Source organism: Choloepus didactylus, chromosome 15 (genome assembly GCF_015220235.1).
Source record: "Choloepus didactylus isolate mChoDid1 chromosome 15, mChoDid1.pri, whole genome shotgun sequence".
NCBI classification, from domain to species: Eukaryota; Metazoa; Chordata; class Mammalia; order Pilosa; family Megalonychidae; genus Choloepus; species Choloepus didactylus.
The window spans coordinates 73,507,320-73,525,051 of record NC_051321.1 but is presented as its reverse complement, the minus strand read 5'-3'; the positions used below and the strand labels follow the sequence as shown (position 1 = coordinate 73,525,051).

Genomic DNA, 17,732 nt, shown 5'->3' with positions numbered 1-17,732 from the left:
GAGTTTTATAATTTTGTTGTACATTTAAATGTATAATCCATTTAAAGTTATTTTTGTATAGTGTGTGACGTTTAGACTGAGGTTCATTTTTTTTAAAATATGTATAGCCAATTCAGCCATTTGTTGAAAAGTTAATGCTTTTTCCACGGAATTGCTTTTTCAACTTTGTCAAAAATCAGTTGGCCATATTAGTGTGGATCTGCTTCTAGAGTATCAAATCCTTGTCTGTCCTGTAACCCTTCATCTGCTTGTCTGTTCCTTAGCCAATAATATGCTGTTTATATTGGTGCAGTGGGATTGTGTAGTGTGAATTCTCCAAATATGCTCTTTTTTAAAAAATTACTTTGGCTATTCCGGTGTGTTTCCCTTTCCATATAAATTTTAGAATCAGCTAGTCTTCATTTACAAAAAAAAAAAAAATCCTATTGGGATTTTGACTGGAAAAGATCACTTTTGGGGAGAAATGGCATCTTTACTACGTTGAGTCTTCTCATCCACAAGCAAGGTAGTTCTCTGTCTATTTAGATCTTCTTTGACTTCTTTCATCAGGGCTTTGCAGTTTTCAGCATACAGGTTCTGTAAAGTGTTTTGTTAGAGTCATACCTAAGTATGACATTTCGGGGGAGCTATTATAAATGGTATTCTAAAAATCAGTTTCTCATTGTTCATTGGTGGTATGTAGAAATACAACTTATTTTTCTTTGTTGGCCGTGTATTGCACAACCATATTGTCCTGCCTGGACTTCTAGTAGGATGTTGAATGGGGATGGGACGGTGACAGTGGACTCCCTTTGCCTTATTCCCAGGCTTAGAGGAGAAAGCATTCCGTCTTTGATCGTTACATATGATATTAACTCTTGGTGGCTTGTAGATAGATGTCCTTCTTTGGAGGTAGAGGATGTTCCTTTCTATTCCTAGTTTGCTGAGAGTTTTTTTCATGAATGGATGTTGAATTTCCAAATGCTTTTTCCATATCAGCTTATATGATCATGTTGTACTTCAGGCTTATTTAGATTGTTAAAATGGCAGCTCACATTGATTGATTTTAGAACATTGAACCAGCCACCTTGCTTTCTCAGGATAAACCCCTCTTGGTCATAGTGTGATTATTCCTTTTAAAATATTGGCTGATATGACTTACTAATATATTATGAGGATTTTTGTGTATGTACTTGTGGGAGATATTGGTACATAATTTTCTTAAACTGTGTTTGTCTAATTTTGGTATTGGAGTAATGTTGGCTTCATAAAATGAGTTGGGAAGCATTTCTTTTCTATTTTCTGGAAAAGATCATTTAGAACTGGTGTTATTTCTTCTTTACGCGTATAGTAGAATTCACCTCATTGAGGCCTGGATTTCATTTTCTGAAGTTTCTTAAATACAAATTTAATTTCTTTGATACTTATAGGACTATTCAGGTTATCTATTTAATCTTGTATTAGTTTTGGCAGTTTGAGGTTATTGTAGGAATTAGTCCAATTCATATGAATTTTTAAATTTATGTGCATAGAGTTGTTCATAGTATTCTATTATTATTCTTTTGATGTGTGCAGGGTCTGTGGTGATAACTGGTCCTTCATTCATGATTTTGAATTTTATATCTTATATTTGTTTTCTCTGTCAATCTCACTAGATCTACATTTTACTCATCTTTCCAAAGAAGCAGTTTTTTGTTTCATTATTTTCTCTATTTTTTTTGTTTTCAATTTTATTGATTTATGGTCTAATCTTTATTTTTTTTTTCCTCTCTCTTTGCTTCAGCCTTATTTTGCTCTTTTTTTCTAGTTTCTTAAGATGGAAGCTTAGATGATCAATTTGACTTTTCTTCTTTTCTAATATGCGCCTTTAATGCTGTGTATTTCCTTCTAAACACTGCGTTAGCTGCATCTCACAAATTTTGGTATGCTGTATTTTCATTTTCATTTGGTTTAAAATATTTTCTTTTTTCACTTGAGACTTCATTGATCCATGGATTCTTTATAATTGTGTTGCTTAATTTACAGGTATTTGGATCTATTCTTATCTTTATGTTATTGATTTGTTATTTGATTCCATTATTGTCTGAGAAACTACTTTGCATGATTTTAGGTCTTTTAAATTTGTTAAGGTGTGCTTTATGGCCCAGAATGTGGTTTACCTTCGTGAATGTGATGTAAGCTCTAAAAGAAAGTGTGTTCTGCTGTTGTTGAGTAGAGTGTTCAATAAATGTCAATTAGAACGATTGGTTGATGGAGTTGTTCAGTTCTCCTATATCCTTGCTGATTTTCTGTCTCTCAGTTCTACCTATTGCTAAGGAGTCCAGGTCTCCAAGACAAAAACTGCGGATTTGTCTATTGCAGTACTGTCAGTTTTGCTTTACGTATTTTGAAAGTCTAGTGTTGAGTATATATGCATTTGAGATTGCTATGTTTTCTTGGTGAACTGACCTTTTTATAATAATGTAATGCCCTTATTTACACTTGGCAATTTTCTTTGTTCTGAAGTCCACCTTATCTGATGTTAATATAGCCACTCAAGCTTTATTTTCAATAAATGTTCTCATGGGAAAGTTATAGCTTTTCCCATCGTTTTGTTTGAACTTACATATATTAATAAATTTTAGATGAGTTTCTTATAGAAAGAATATAGTTGGGCTATTTTCTAAAGTCCATTGTGACAATCTCTGTTTGTTAACTGGTATGTTAGAGCATTTATACATGATGTAATTAATAATATATTTGAATGTAAGTCTCATATTTTATTATGCATTTTCTGCTTGTTTCCTTGGTTTTAGTTCTATGCCCTCCCCATTCCTTTCTTCTTTGGGGTTATTTTGAACATTCTTTTAGTATTCCATTTTATCTATAGTGTTTTTATTATATCTTTTATACTTTTTTTACTGGTTTTCCTTGGGATTATTATATATATATGTATATGAGTATGTGTGTGTGTGTATATATATCTACTTAGAACTTTTCAAGTCTACTTAGAATCAGTATTTTGCCTCTTCAAGTGTAACATAGAAATCTTACCTACATATAGGTCTGTTTACCCTCCCGCCTTTTCAGTTGAAATAGAATTACATCTACATACATTGAAAACCTCATCAGACAATGTTATGTTTGCTTTCAACTATTAAACATTTTGAAGAACTCAAGAGATGAACAGTCTTTTATAGTTATCCAGATATTTACAATTTCTGTTGTTCTCTCTTCTTTCCTGATGCTCCAACCTCCCTTTTGGTCTGTATCTTTTCTGTTGTGTTAGAAGAAAATCCTTTAGCAAGTCTTTTAGAGCAAGTCTGCTGGCAACAAATACCATTTTCTTCATCTGAGAATGTCTTTATTTTATCCTCATTCCTCAAGGATATTTTTGGTGGAATACAGAATTCTAGGTTGACGTTTCTTTCATCACTTTAAAAATACTGTTCTGCCTTCTTGCCTCCATTGTTTCTGAGAAGAAATCCTAGTCATTTTAATTTTGTTAACATGTGAGTAATGAGTCATTTTTCTCTGGTTGTTTTCAGGATTTTCTCTTTGTCCTTAGTTTTCATTCATCTGACTACAATGTATCTGGGCATAATTCCTTTGAGTTTATCCTACTAGAGTCATTGAGTTTCTTGAATGTTTAGGTTTGTCTTTTGTGAAATTTGGAAAGTTTTTGCCTGCTATTTCTTCAATTTTTTTTTCTGCCCCATAATTTTTTTCCACTTCTTTTGGGATTCCTAATGATACAAATGCTGGACCTTTTTCTAATGCCTTAAAGGACCTTAAGGTTCTGTACAATTTTTCAATCTTTTTCTCCTTGTTTTTCAAAATGCGTAGTTTATACTGATTATATTTAAGTTCATTGACTCTCCTCTGTCATCTCCATTCTGCTATTGAGCCAATTCAGTGAGTGTTTTATTTTAGTTATTGCATTTTTCCAGTTCAAGAATTTCCAGTTGATTCTACTTCCTATATTGTTTCTTTGCTGAGATTTTCTGTCTTTCAATTCCTTAGGAGGGTGTTTGCACTTTGTTATTGGAGAATTTTTATAATAGCTGCCTTAAGATTTTTGTCAGATAATTCCAGTATCTGTGTCATCTAGGCACTGGAATCTACTAATTGTCTTTTCCCATGCAAGTTGAGATTTATAGCTTTATAGTTGCATTCAGTAGCAGAGACAGGGTGGAATATGTTGACTTCATATTATCCAGAACCAGAAACCCAGATTCTTCTTTAGAAACTCTAGTGAATGTTTGTCCTCTATAGCTGGTCCAGGGAGAACATTGCCAGTAAGGCAGCACCATCATCATCATGTCCTTCTAGCATATTCAATGATCATTTGCTTTGGGGCAAGTTCGAGGTAAGTCACCTTTTCGTCATAGGCTATGAATAAAACAATTGGCTACATTACAGTGGAATCCAGAGCATGTCCTGATAGAACAACGTGAAGCGGCTGTTTCAACCTCAAACTCATTTGACTGATTTAGAGAAACTTTGGGACACTAGTACAATGGCGCTGAGATCAATTTAGCCATCCATCTGCCATCTTGAAAAATGGCATGCAATAAAACGTTTCAACGGGGTGAAATTTTTGGAGTTTTTATCATCAACTGCCACATGTATTTCACAGTAACAAGAGTGATGCCGTCCCACTGATTTAGGTTTCAAGTTCAGAGAAATACAAGTGATGCTATACCCTGTGTGCACTAGGGGACAAGCCCTCAGATGGAAATGTATGGTATTATTTGACATATCTGAGTGAGAGATATCACTTCCTTCCTCCCTTTCTCCCATACCCTGTCAATGGACAGGGCATCTCTGCCCACTGAGAAGTAGCATATATCTCTGTGCACAGTGATCTTAGAGGGCAAAAGTTCTTTGTTGTCAGTCTCCCTTAGAACTCGGTGTTTATTCCTATCTTCTGTAGTTATGGCATTGCTTTTTAGGACAATCACTCAGCTTCTCTTCCTTTCTCTTGACTGTGATAAAACAGGTGTCATGTGAGGAGTTTCTGTTGTTTTTTTGTTTTAGCCAAAGTTTGACAGTGAGAAAGCCATTTTTGTCAGTAACTGGGTATTTTCTTCTTCTCTTTGAATAGCCACGTGAGCAAGCAACCAATGAAAGAGGACTGTCTGGTGCGCCCTAAAAATTGGGATTTGATTTTTTTCTACCTGATTACCCAAAGATCTTCAGTGGTGTTCCCCTGTGCAGATATACCATGGACTATTACGTTATCCAAATTGTTTACCGCAGCCCTTACCTTCCCTTTCTCCCTCGCTTGTCAAGTGTGAGAGGAGTTGTATGGCTGTGTAGTGGGCAGAGGTATTGATAGGCCAGTGGATCCTGGTTGTATGACTGTGATTTAAGACATGATTTGCTGAGAAGCCTTGGGAAGGTTACTTAACCTCTCTGAACTTCATACTTGCCCTCTGTCAAGAAATGGAAGAGCTGACAGGATTATTAGAAAGACTGTCAGCGCATGAAAGCACGTACATTTTCCCCATCTTCCTTCTCAGGAGCAAGGTGATACCATCTGGATTTATTTGTTTTGAGACTTGAGTGGGTTAGGATTTGGTCCCTGAGGAGAGAGGACAGAGGGATGAGCCTGATATAAAACCGCCTTCTAGGAGGGCATAAGGGCATCCCTTCCTGTATTGCTTGCAGTCGTGTGTTGCCAACATTGTGCAAGTGACTGATGTTGGGGGAGGTCCTTGGGATTCTCTGTGGTAAGATACAAAGTCAGCAGAATTTTCTGCCTGAATACATTTTCCAGGGCAGCAGCATTGTTCATCAGCTTAATTGGCACTGGTTCCACCAACTGCCTCAACCTTTTTGTCAAAAACCCAATCCCCCAGGGCTAGATGATTTTCTCTGCACGGATAGGTGAGAGCTAAGTGCATCTGCCTGGCTTCTCCCAGGCCTCTGCAACGAGTGGAGATTCTGCTGACTGTTCTTTCCCATTTGTTAATGAAAGCCCTACTAGTGAATGCAGCCTTGCTTGGGATAGAGCCTTGCAGTGATAGTGACTGGAAGGAGAACAGCTGTTTGCTGGAATGAGTTACCTGCAGAGAGCTCTGACTATAGCAATCTTCTGGGTCCTGCCTGTGGGATAGAAATATATTATCTCCTTGAACTTGCTCGTTGGACAAGTTAGCCAGGTGACATAGAGACCTCTTCCTTTCCCAGACAGGATCATCCCAGGTCTTCTCTCTCTTCCCATCTTATGCCAAGATCAGGGTGAGAGCCAACCAGCCTGGCAGTTTTCTGGGGATACTGGTCTATAAAACATTCCTAGAAATGCAACAAGGAGAAGGAAATGGGACCTCCCAGAACTCTTCCCAGGAGAAGTAAAGTTTATGGTTGGAAGGAATCCTTTGGTAAGCTCTTTAGGATGGGAGGGATGAGTCCCATTCTCCCAGGAAACATGGTCAAGTGTCAACATGTGTTTTCTCACTCACCTTCTAATGAGGAGAGTCCAATTAACTGTAAAGCTTTGGTTTTGCTGAAGAGTGTATGCAAATTTGGGTCCAGAGTTGACTTGCTGGAGGCAGTACAGGCTGAAGGCTCTGAGCAGTGGTCATTCTGCTCTTGTATCACCCCACCCAGAGCTCAGACTCTCCTCCAAATACAAGTTGAACAAGTATTTTTTAAAATAATGCTTTGAGCAAGCATGAATTTATAGCATGCTCAATTCTGTGAACCAAGGATGTCCCAGGTATCAGTTCATAATCAGTCTGGGAGGTGAGGCTGGAAAAAAAAGCAAAGCCAACAATTGGGAAGATAGATGAGAGAAGAGAGTCAATTACCCAGTTGAGGGCTGGGAACACGAGTCCTGCCCAAGAACCAGAAGGGGCTAATTCATTCTACCTGTCAGGGTCATTTGGGCCCGGGGCTGACCACACATGACCCTTATCCTACACTGGGATGGCATCCTTTCCTCCAGCTATCTGCCTTCTTCTTATCATCATATCTATTCAAGGTCAGGTTAGCCTGCTGGCCACTGGGAAAGCCATGGGGTCAGATGCGGAGCTCCCAGGGAATACTGCTATCTTATTGGGGACAAACTCAAGCTACTTTTTTGCTTCTTCTCAATCCAAAGGACTATTGAACTATTGATGGTGATGTTCTAGCCTTTTCTAGAAGTAGCTGAGCAATAAGTAACCATGAATCACAGACCCAACATGTAATTGACTTATGTTCCTTTGCCTGAATAGAGGAGATATTCTCATATCACCATCATCATCACCACTCATTACTTATAACGATAGCTAACATTTACAGAACATCTACAAGGTAGGCACTCAAGTACATGCTGTCTTTTAATATGATTGAAGCACCTGCACATTAGTCATGAAAGAGGCACTCAAAAACATTAGCCATTTGCCGGGTGCTATGTTACATACTGAGCACCTCGTTTCACCTGCTCAGCAATTATAGGAGAGAGGTACTTGTGCTGCTCTCATTTGACAAGCAAGGGTATTGAGGTTTAGAGAGCTTCTGCTCCTTGGCCCAAGGGCACAAGACGAGGCTGGGATTTGAACCCAGAGCCTGCCTGTACCCAGGCACTTTGCTACGTTGCTGCCACATCCAGTGAGCCCTCAGGATCATGGTCCTGCCTTCAAAGGGAGCTGCTCAACTCAGCTAAATACCTCAGAAATTTATAGGCTGCCCATTTTCAATCTCTGAACCAAATGTCTTTTTGATGAGGCCCAAAATACACTCTGGGAAGCCACAGAGGGGAATTTCTGAAGTAATTTCTAACTTCCTGCCTGTGAAAATATTCTCTAACTGGCAAGAGACTTTCCAGATAACAATGAATACACAATAAAGCGGTGCCTCTGCCTTTGATACCTGGCTCACAAATAACCCATTTGGCTTCCCAATCACCCTGATACCTAAAACCAGCAGAATTTATGCTCGCGGCTGGAATGGCTCTGTTCAGCCAGAAAGCAAAAGTTTATGGCCAAACCCTTTGCTCTGAAATGAAATCCAGTCTCTTTGGCTCGACTTTATTAGGCCATATTGTACAGAGATAGGGGACATAAGTATCCAGAATCTGCTGTCACTAAAATGGGACTGGGTTGGCGAGCGTTTTCATCCTCACACTCAATACTGTGTCCTAAAATTGGAACATTGAATAGAAATTACGGACGCAGATCAGGGTCATTTTCCAAAACTTTATTTTTAATTGAATTATACATCGTCAAGTTCTTCTTTCTATATTTACACATCCCACATCAAAATGGAGATTAAGCTATCATCTGGGTCATTGGATTAATGGAGACAGACTAAGTAGATAAATCTGGAGCCTTAAAATATGGTTTAGACTAATTATCCAACGACCCAAACACTTGGATACCCACCATGTGCTAATTATCTACACACTTCCCCTATAAACTGGCTCCAGTATTTAGCAATACTTCATGCAAAGCATTCCTGTTTCATCTCTAACTCAAATCCTTTTGGCTGCAATTGATTTTCCTTAATCTTTGGTCCTCAGAGACATAAACGGAGAATTTCCATCCTCTGTTTTTCACCATCTGTGGGAATAGCTTTTTACTACTCAAAATGTGGTCCACAGCTGGGCAGCATCAGAATCTTCTGGGATCTTACTAGAAATGCAGAATCTTAGGCCCTGCCCCAGAAGTATGGATTCAGAAACTGCATTTCCTTAGGATGCCTGGGTGATTTACATACACATTATAGTTTGGGAAGCCTCAGAGGACTGGTACTAAGTAAGCCCTCAGATGTGCCTGCTGCTGAGAAATCATCCTGCATCTTAACAGCACTGGATGTGGTGAGGTTCTCACCAAACTGTCTAAAATATTGAAAATTTTTCAAAAATATGGATAACTCTGCTGTTGGTTGTCTCATCCAAGGCAAGCTCATGACTCCTCTGCTAATTGAAATGTTCTTTTTCTAACTCCTTTCCTCTTCTCCTAATTTAAACAAAACAAAACAAAAATTGTTTTTGGCTTCAATTTTAGAATTTACTGAAATTGCCAACTATAAGCTCTGCTGGGCTCAGTCTGTTTGCTGCTGTATTGGTGTTTGCCTTTACTTTGGAATCTAAACAGTGAAGAAAAGGGGAAAGCAGAGTGCTAAGTCACACATGGAAGACAGCATAGGCAGGAGAAAATGGGAGGAAAGAATATTTCTCTCCATAGGGATGAAAGTAGGACCCTAGGCTAGTAGGAAGAAGGCCTTTAGTTAGATTGGTCAGGATATACCAGTCCTTGAGAGTTCCTGGTTTTTGATTTCAAGCCTCCCAGCTATGGGACTTAGAATTCAGAAAACCATAAGCCAGTTGTTAAGTAGTCCAATGTATTCTGTGATGACAAAATTTCCCAGAAAACATTGCCCATGTATGAAGTTTTCTGGGAAGTTTTAAAATGACCCAAATCTACATGCTCCCTATTAGTTCCCAAGTGTCTTAGATTCCTGGTTGCTGTGACGAATACCACATAATTGGCTGGCTTAAACAACAGGAATTTATTGGCTCATGTGGAGGCTGGTTGCTTGTCTCCTCCTGGGGTCAGTAGCTTCGTGGCAGGCTAGCCATCCTTGGGTTCCTTGACTTTCCCATCACATGGTGATATCCTCTCCTTTCTGTTCTGGGTTCTGTTGACTTCCAGCTTCTCCTGCATGTGGCTTTCTCTTTATAAAGCTTCCACTAACAGGACTAAGTCCCAATCTCGTTCCATTGGGCCACACCTTATCTAAAACTAACGTCTTCAAACTTCCTGTTTACAATGGGTTCACACCCACAGGGATGAATTAAGACTAAGAACATGCTTTATTTTGTTTTTTCCCCCCCTGGGGTACACAATTCAACGTAATATACCAAAAGTATGGAATTTTTCAGCATGTAGAGGCAGGAATTGGTTCCTTCCCTGCCGTGACCCTGAATGCCATGAAGTTATCAGTGCTCACCTATGGTTAGCTGGCTGGAAAAAAATTGTGCTTTTTTACTTTGTATCCCTTTTTCCTTTATCTCACTCAATTCAACTCAACAAATGTTAGCTGAGAACCTCTTATATGCAAAGTGCTGTGCTTATTCTAGAAATTACGAAGTTGAGAAGACAGTCCTTCTCTTAAGGAGCTTATCGTTCTGATAAGGGAGGGAGATCATTATTAGGGTTCTCTAGGGAAACAGAACCAACAGGAGACATCTGTAAATACGAGATTTATAACAGTGTATCATGCAACTGTGGAGATGTATGAGTCCAAATTCTGTAGGGTAGGATGCACAAATCCAAATTCCATAGGGCAGGCTGCAAGCTGGCAACTCTGATGAAGGTCTTTGAGGCTGGCTGGCTGAAGGAAAAAAATGAAAGTTCTCTCTTCTCCCTTAAAAGTCTTCAACTGATTGAATCCAACAGATTGTATTCTCTCCTTGTGGAAGTCACTCCCTTAGTTAATTGTAGATGTAATCAGCCACAGTTTCCATGGAAATGTGACCCACCCAATTGTGGATGAGATCTTTTGATTAGATCATTTCCATGGGGCTGTGACCTCACCCATTCAAGGTGGGTCTCAGTAAGTTTACCGGAGTCCTTAAGAAGCTGAGAGAGATGCTTAGAGAGAAAACTCCCAGAGACATTTTGGAGATAGCCATTGAAACCAGATGTTTGGCGTTTCTAAGCTAAGAGATGAAGCCCAGAGTTCACCCTGGAGGAGCTAAGTGAGAACCCTCAAACGCTTAAAGAGAAGGCCACTGGAATTAGAAGCTGGAAGCAATGCAACCTGGGAGCGAAGGACCAGCAGACGCCAGCCATGTGCCTTCCCAGATGACAGAGGCGTTCTGGACACCATCGGGCTTTCTTCAGTGAAGCACCGCCTTTACTCAACTTCATTGTAGTTACCAGCATATGATGGAGGGATCAAGTACTATGACGGTAGCTAGTGATAACTAATGCATACTAAACAGTTAGAGCTAGGTGCTCTTCTAACCAGTCTGTGCCATTATCTCATTTAGCCCTAACAACTTCTGCTGGAGTTGGTTACAAATCGTATTTTCCTTAAGGCAGGGGACAGCACATCAAGTTGGGGAAATTAGATGTAAGATCTTACAGATGAAGTAGCATATGATTTGAACTTTATAGAAAGAGTCGGATTTTGACAACTGAAAATTACCAGAGAGATGTATATTTCTGACAGACGGGTCAAAGGAAGCAGAAACTCAAGTATGGGAAATCGAGGAGAGGGTGTTTACAGATTAGCATTTCCCATCTCCACGAGCTGCTCCTTGAAATAAAGGATTCTGGTACTAAATACCATATTTCCCCCTTGGAGATTTACAATTCATATTGGCATGTTAAATGAGTATTTAAGGAGCATTGCAAGCAAAAATCCACTGTTTCCCAAAATACCAATTTAACTTTCTTCAATCCAGTATTTCCCAAATTTATTTCATTCAGTCAATGAGTATTTGTTGAACTACTGCTATGTACCATGCATATTGGAGGCATTAGAGATGTAGATAAAAATTCCTGCCTTTAATATAACCTACATTCTGAAGCAGGACACTACAGAATCCTCTCCCCTCTCTCTTTCTTCCAGGTGACACCTGTGATTAAGTTCTGGGAACTTGCCTTGGGCCATCTTAGTTGATCATAATCCTGCCACTTTTCTGAAACTTCATGGAAATAGTGGGAAGTAAGGTTCATGAGATCAACAGGGCCGTATTGTAGACCCCCACAACTCCAAGGGCGGTCTGTGGACCAGGGCCGTGAACTGTTCATTACTGGTTCACGATGAGATAAGTACAGAAAATAAGAATAAAGGCTTAGAAACTTTTACAGCTTTAAGAGTAATTTTCTGTCATTTGAATCTAATGGTAAAAATCTGGGGCTTGTACTTTGCATGTCTTATTTTTTCTTTTTTTTGGGGGGGTAATTAATTTTTATTAGATTTTCCAAAAGTATCAGTCTGTGAAAGGATGCATATTAGAAATAAAACCAACTCCAGTGGTTTGAGAAGCACTGTCCTGGAAAATCCCCCAGCTAGGCTGTGTGACCCTCCTGAGAGCATTTACTTCCTGCTCAGGCTACCCAGATGAGAATTATTTTTAGTGGCATTTTAAGAACCTTATTATTTGAAGAATAAATGAGGACGTTGTTATTATTAGCAAGATTGCAAAACCAAATTTCTATTTGGACAGATAGTAAATGGGCCAATCTCTAAGAAGGTCTGATGTCTCTTAAGCATAAACACATTTTCTACATCATAGAGAAAAATGAGGGAGAGGGTTGAAAACCCTCTCCTTCTGAAACAAGTACCAGTTTCTTGCCACATAGGTAACTTCCTTCAATTTCTAAACAGTAATAGTTTTTCAAAGTCTTCATACCCCTCTTACCCTGAACCTTCCTTGAACCTCAGCCCCCTGGTACTCTTTGTCTCTTCAGAAAGGATCTGAATGTGTTGAGGCAAATGCCATGTATTCTCATTCTTTTGTGTGTGACTCCCTCCCTCTCTGAACACCTCATGTGGGCTGGTTGCTTTTCATAATGCCTGATGGAACAAATCGCATTTGAGAGTCTGCAGCCCACTCGTCTCGGGGTACGAGATTTGGCTCAGATCCACCCTGAAATTAATCTTTGGAGTTGTTTGTTTATCTGTTCAGTGTTGAAGCGACCAGTTATCTGGCATTCCATCAAATCCCAAGTAGTTTGTTGCAATTGTTTTTGTCCTGAAGTCTTTGGAAAAATCTGAGATCCTTTTGCCCTCTTTGTACATTCTGGAAAATGCAGTCTGAAAGAGGCCATAATTGTGGAATGCCAGATTGTTATGGATTCCCTGAAATCCAAATGCTACTCTAGGAGGGACGGCAGACCTGAGTCCACGTCCAAGAAGTGCAGCATTGATATGCAATTTGGCACAAGGAATAAATATATTCTGAAAAGGTGCAAACTGCCTTTCGGTCCTCCTCTCCTCTGCAACCCTCTCTTGGTTTTAGCTTTGCCACTGGTTTATTCCAGTTCAGAAAGCTGGGCAGTGTGCTCTGTGTTGGCACCTGTGAGTATTTAAGCTAGAGAGATTCAAATATTCTGTTATTTAATTACACAAGTTGCTTTTAGAATTTAGTTACGCCAAAGAATGTTGAGGCCGGGAAGGGGTGGAGAAGGAGATTGCCACATGCCCCCTGATAAAAACTGGGGTAAGTTTGTTGACATTGGAGCAAAGGGGAGGAATAAAGGAGGAAAGAGAGAATCCAAGAAGCCTAATGATGAAGTCTTCTTAATTAGCCTTGTTCTTCCCAGCAACAAATGAGGAAAGGAGATGCAACATCAAATCAGATTTTTCCCATTGTCCGTGCATGACGTTCAGGGACATATAGAAATGACCCAACTTATTCTAGTAAGCTGCCCCCACTCTTCAGCCCAAAGCTCATAAATGCTGGTTTCATATTTATCATTGTAGTCAAGGGCTTGACACATTCTACAAGTGTTCTCTCTTTTTGTAGGAATAAATATGTTTTTATGGGATCTAAGATACATAGGTCATTTCATGTCACTCTACTTTGCTTTATACTGTTACAGTATAGAGGACAGTGACAATTTATAGTCTATATGTATAAATATCCACTCAGCTGTTGCTAATTAATTCTTAAGTATTTCGATGATAAAATTGCATCTTTTAGAGAAGAATATTAATTGAACAGTAAGATAGATTTTTTTTTCCAAATGGTAAATGTCATAAATGCCTATGAATTCACCAACCTCCTACTACCAGTTTAGGGCAAAATTGGGAACAAGTGTGTGTATGTTATGTCTTTTCTCTTCTTGTTGCAGCTATTAACAGAATGGCCATTGGTTTTTATAATTTCCTTTTAGTTCTTTATTTTTGATTTGCATAGTATAACATGCATTTGGATTAAAACTGTACTTTTTTTAATTACATAAGGATTGGTGTATGATAATCTTTGAAATTATGTCTGTGATGCTGGAGGTAGGGATGGACTTTTGTAAAATTATTTGGCTGTTATCAACATGTTTGTTCAGACTGTTTCCTGGGAGCAGAAATCGCAGTGGTTGTAACATACTCCAGCCAGAGAGTTGAATTTTTCACATTCATCGGGCTGTTAGCACTAGAGAAACACACTTTCTCTCTAATCAGCGGAAGCATAAAAAATAAAAGGTGTCATTACTGGCCCACCATTAGTAACGCTTACAGAATCTGGGATCAGAAAGGTGTTAACTTTTCCTGGAGCCAAGGCTGATGTTTCCAATCAGAAGGTCCATTTGATGGCAAAGCTGTCTGCCTGTGGATTTGTGTGAAACCATTTGCTTGGGAGGTAAAGTAGACTGGCTGAAAAATTAGGCATTGAAGGGTAGGTAAATAAGACCATGAGAAATATAGACAAGATAGCCCAATGGCTCAATTCCCTTTTCTCACTTAAGGTTCTGTGAGTGTATGATGAGTACGGACCGCACCTGCTCGTCTTTGCTAGGTGTATTCTAAAGCAGCTGGAGTTTGTTACAGCCAAAGGATCCATTGCTATCTCAGGAAATGCTTTGCCTTTGATTGCTGAATGGCTGGAAAATTAATTTGGCACCTTTCCTTAAGTCATTTCGGTTCCATTCTTGCATTTTTCTGCTGGGAAGTGGATATCCACATTACTGTTAAAAATACATCAGCAATACTAATGTGGGGGACAGCATGTACTGTTTTGGGAAAGAGGTTGTAGGCTGGGATGGTTGTATTTTATATAGTAGAATTAATGCTGCTCATCTCTGAGAAGAAGTTTGAATTATGCTTTTACCTGGACTCACAAAGTCATAGGCTCCAGGGTTTGAAATTTTGAGTTCTTGATGAGTTTCTGCTTGGTTATTTCCACCCTCAGTATTTATATGTAGCAAATCCTCCCTGTCCCCCAAAATCCTAGTACAGCTATGCCCCTAGGGATCTACCCTATCATCTCTAGGAAGACATATGGTAGGTGGTAAGAGCAGGGACTCTGGGTCCTGTTTGTACCACTAAATGGCTTTGTGACCTTCAGTGGGTTACTTAGCCTCTCTGTGCTTCCGTTTTATCACCTGTAAAAGGGGAATCATAATAACAATAACTCCCTCCATCCTCTGCAGATCTCTTTGTTCACTGTCATCTTCCCTTGTTAAGTACAACTTCTAAAACTCAACATATTTTACTATGATTTTTCCTATTCTAAGAATGCATTGCATGACAGCCAACAAAGGTAAAAAAGATTGTGCACTTTAGTTTGTGCTTTTTCAAAGTAAATCAAAGATGCCATGCTTGAGACTTAGGAAGATAACCCTTGCTAGAAGGTGCTAATCTCAGTCCTTGCCTTGGTATAAAGAGTGAAGTTCTGTTTCCTGAGTTTGAAATGAGCTATGAAGTCAAAATGCTGGGTCCTTTTCCCCTGACCCTTCTGATGTGATTGGCTTGTGATCTCCTGATGTTCCTGAGGTGGTTCTGATATCACAGCTCACTGCTATCATCCCTAAGGGTCAAAGGGTCTCATGACTTTTTATGATAACTGACTCTCAGTTTTAGAAAGATGATAGCATAATTAAATTAACAATATATACAAAAATTTAAATGTGCATCTGTGTGTGTGGAATGCCTTTATCAGAAACCTCCAAAATATGCTGATAATCTGTGTGGAAGTAGTTTTAAAAGTACTAAACACAGAGTTATGATGATGGTTTTAAACTCCCAAGTGTTTATACAACTGGTTGGGTGCTATTATATCAGCATCATAAATACCACTTGAGAATCTACATGTGGATGTGGGACAGGCGTTTTGCTTTCCAGAAACATTGTGTTCATGTTGCCAGTTATTTGATTTTCAGTCCTCAAGTATTTCAGATCATCCATGAAGGAAAACTTTCAGGAATAGAGATAGGGAAAAATCAGTAAAAGTCAGATCTTTCTGATCAGATAGATCTTAGTCAGGCCTATCTGGTGCTTTTTCCTACAAAGAGAAAAATTGGGGAAAACAAGTACAACTTTAAAATTAGATTTAATCAGCAACTAGAACAGATTGTAAGATACAGAATAAGCTCAGTAAGTATTTGCTGACTGAATGGATCAGTGAAACACAGCATTTGCTACATTTGAAACAAACATCAACCATATTGCTATCCTACAAAGAATCTGTTCCTATTTATTTGAAAAGTTTAGTGATCCACCTGCAATAAAATTTGCTCTAAGCTTCATTAAGACCTAGAGGCATGAAAATAATGACCATGATTGAAAGAACCATATTAAAGCCATATTAATTGAAGAATATCATCAGTAATCAACAATTGAGGTAAAGGTTCATCTTTTCATTATTTTTAATATTGGATATAATATTTATTAGCAACATAGTGAACACATTGTGAAAGGGATGTTTATGCTATCTGAAAGAATAGGCTGAAGTCTCCCATTCTGAGGATACTATTTGCCCATGAAGCTCTACCATTAGGTTTTATAACTGCCAGTAGTTCACAAACTATCACATATACTGATGAAACAAATTATGATAATATTGGTTCCAAAATATTCTGTATCTCAAATTCATCACTAATGGAGACTAGACTCTCTTAGAGTTTAGTTAGAATGAGTGGCTTTTGCTTATGAAGTCAAGAATATGTTGTATTTAGAAAAAAAGTTGAAATCTTATGATTCTGGGAAATTAAAAAGTTCATGCTCAATGAAACACATTGCAGTTAATTTTTAGAATCATACAGTGTAGGAATAGCAATGGTTGAGTGATTTTTTTTTCCTAAAAGACCCCACTCTGGGGAAGACCATTTTGTGGTTAAATAGTCCATACCCAACCACCAGTGCATAGCTAATAACTAATGTTCAGGAGTAGGTTAAAAGCAACTCATTCTAATGAGGTTAACTCACATACTCGAATCACTCAGGCTGAGCAAAAGGCAGACAAATAGAATAGAGGCGCTGAGCATCCAGTTTATTTCTAAATTATTCCCGTTTTTATATTCTAGAGTGTCACGAAGTAGAGGGTGACCCTTTCCCAGTCTCTCCCCATCCTCCTCCAATACCAGCATCCCCTTTCCCCCCGTTAAATGACAGATGGGCCACAGGAAAGATGCCTTTTAATAGGAGATCAGCACAGGAGGTTGTAAAGAGCCACTTCTGGTTGGCTGGGAAGCTTCCTCTCGTCTTTCCTTTACTTAACAGCCTCCCTTGGAAGCAAGGCCTGGGAAGCAGCAGCTTACAGATCCCCAGAGGACACACAGCTGGTCTTCAGGGAGCCCCGAAGATCCCCAAGCTCCCCGAAGGGATCAGCATTCTTCTTGTTATTCACTTTATAATTCTTAAAGATTGACTACAATGTGAAATTATTTCAGAAATTCCTAGTGTCCTAAGGTCGTTGGGGCAAGACCTCTCTCAGACCACATTTCACTTTTTGTGATATTCATGGTTGGGTCAGAAAAATCTACTTTTGTTTCCAAAATAGAATTAGATTTATCTTTTCTTTATGATATATCCATATTCATTGAAAAGAGCCTTCAGACAATATAGAAATCTAAAGCAAAAAAGTCGTTTTATCACTCAGAGATAATGTTTCAGTATAAAAGTTTTTCAGATTTTTCTCTGGCTTTACAAACATTCAGATAATTATATAGTATTTTAAAAGAATGGGGCTCAAACTATACACACCATTTTGTAATGTGCCTTTTAACCTAACTGCTATGTGAACAGATAAAAATTTTCATGATAATTTTTAACTGCTTCTGAGAGTTCTGTGTATAAATGTACCGCTGGTGGTGAGCATTTAGGATATTTCC

The 17,732-nt window shown here is 38.8% G+C and overlaps 1 protein-coding gene across 38 annotated transcripts in view; it reads left to right on the top strand.

The window, feature by feature from the left end:
- KCNMA1 (potassium calcium-activated channel subfamily M alpha 1) overlaps positions 1–17,732 on the top strand; it is a 769,155-nt gene that overhangs the window by 581,519 nt on the left and 169,904 nt on the right. The window contains exon 15 of one of the 38 annotated variants that reach the window (XM_037803841.1): positions 11,530–11,594. The exons of the other annotated variants lie outside the window; for them this stretch is intronic. Coding sequence (XP_037659769.1) covers positions 11,530–11,580 — 51 coding nt within the window. The 3' untranslated portion in view covers positions 11,581–11,594. Of the gene's footprint in view, positions 1–11,529; positions 11,595–17,732 lie in introns of those variants that run through there. 38 annotated transcript variants of the gene reach the window in all.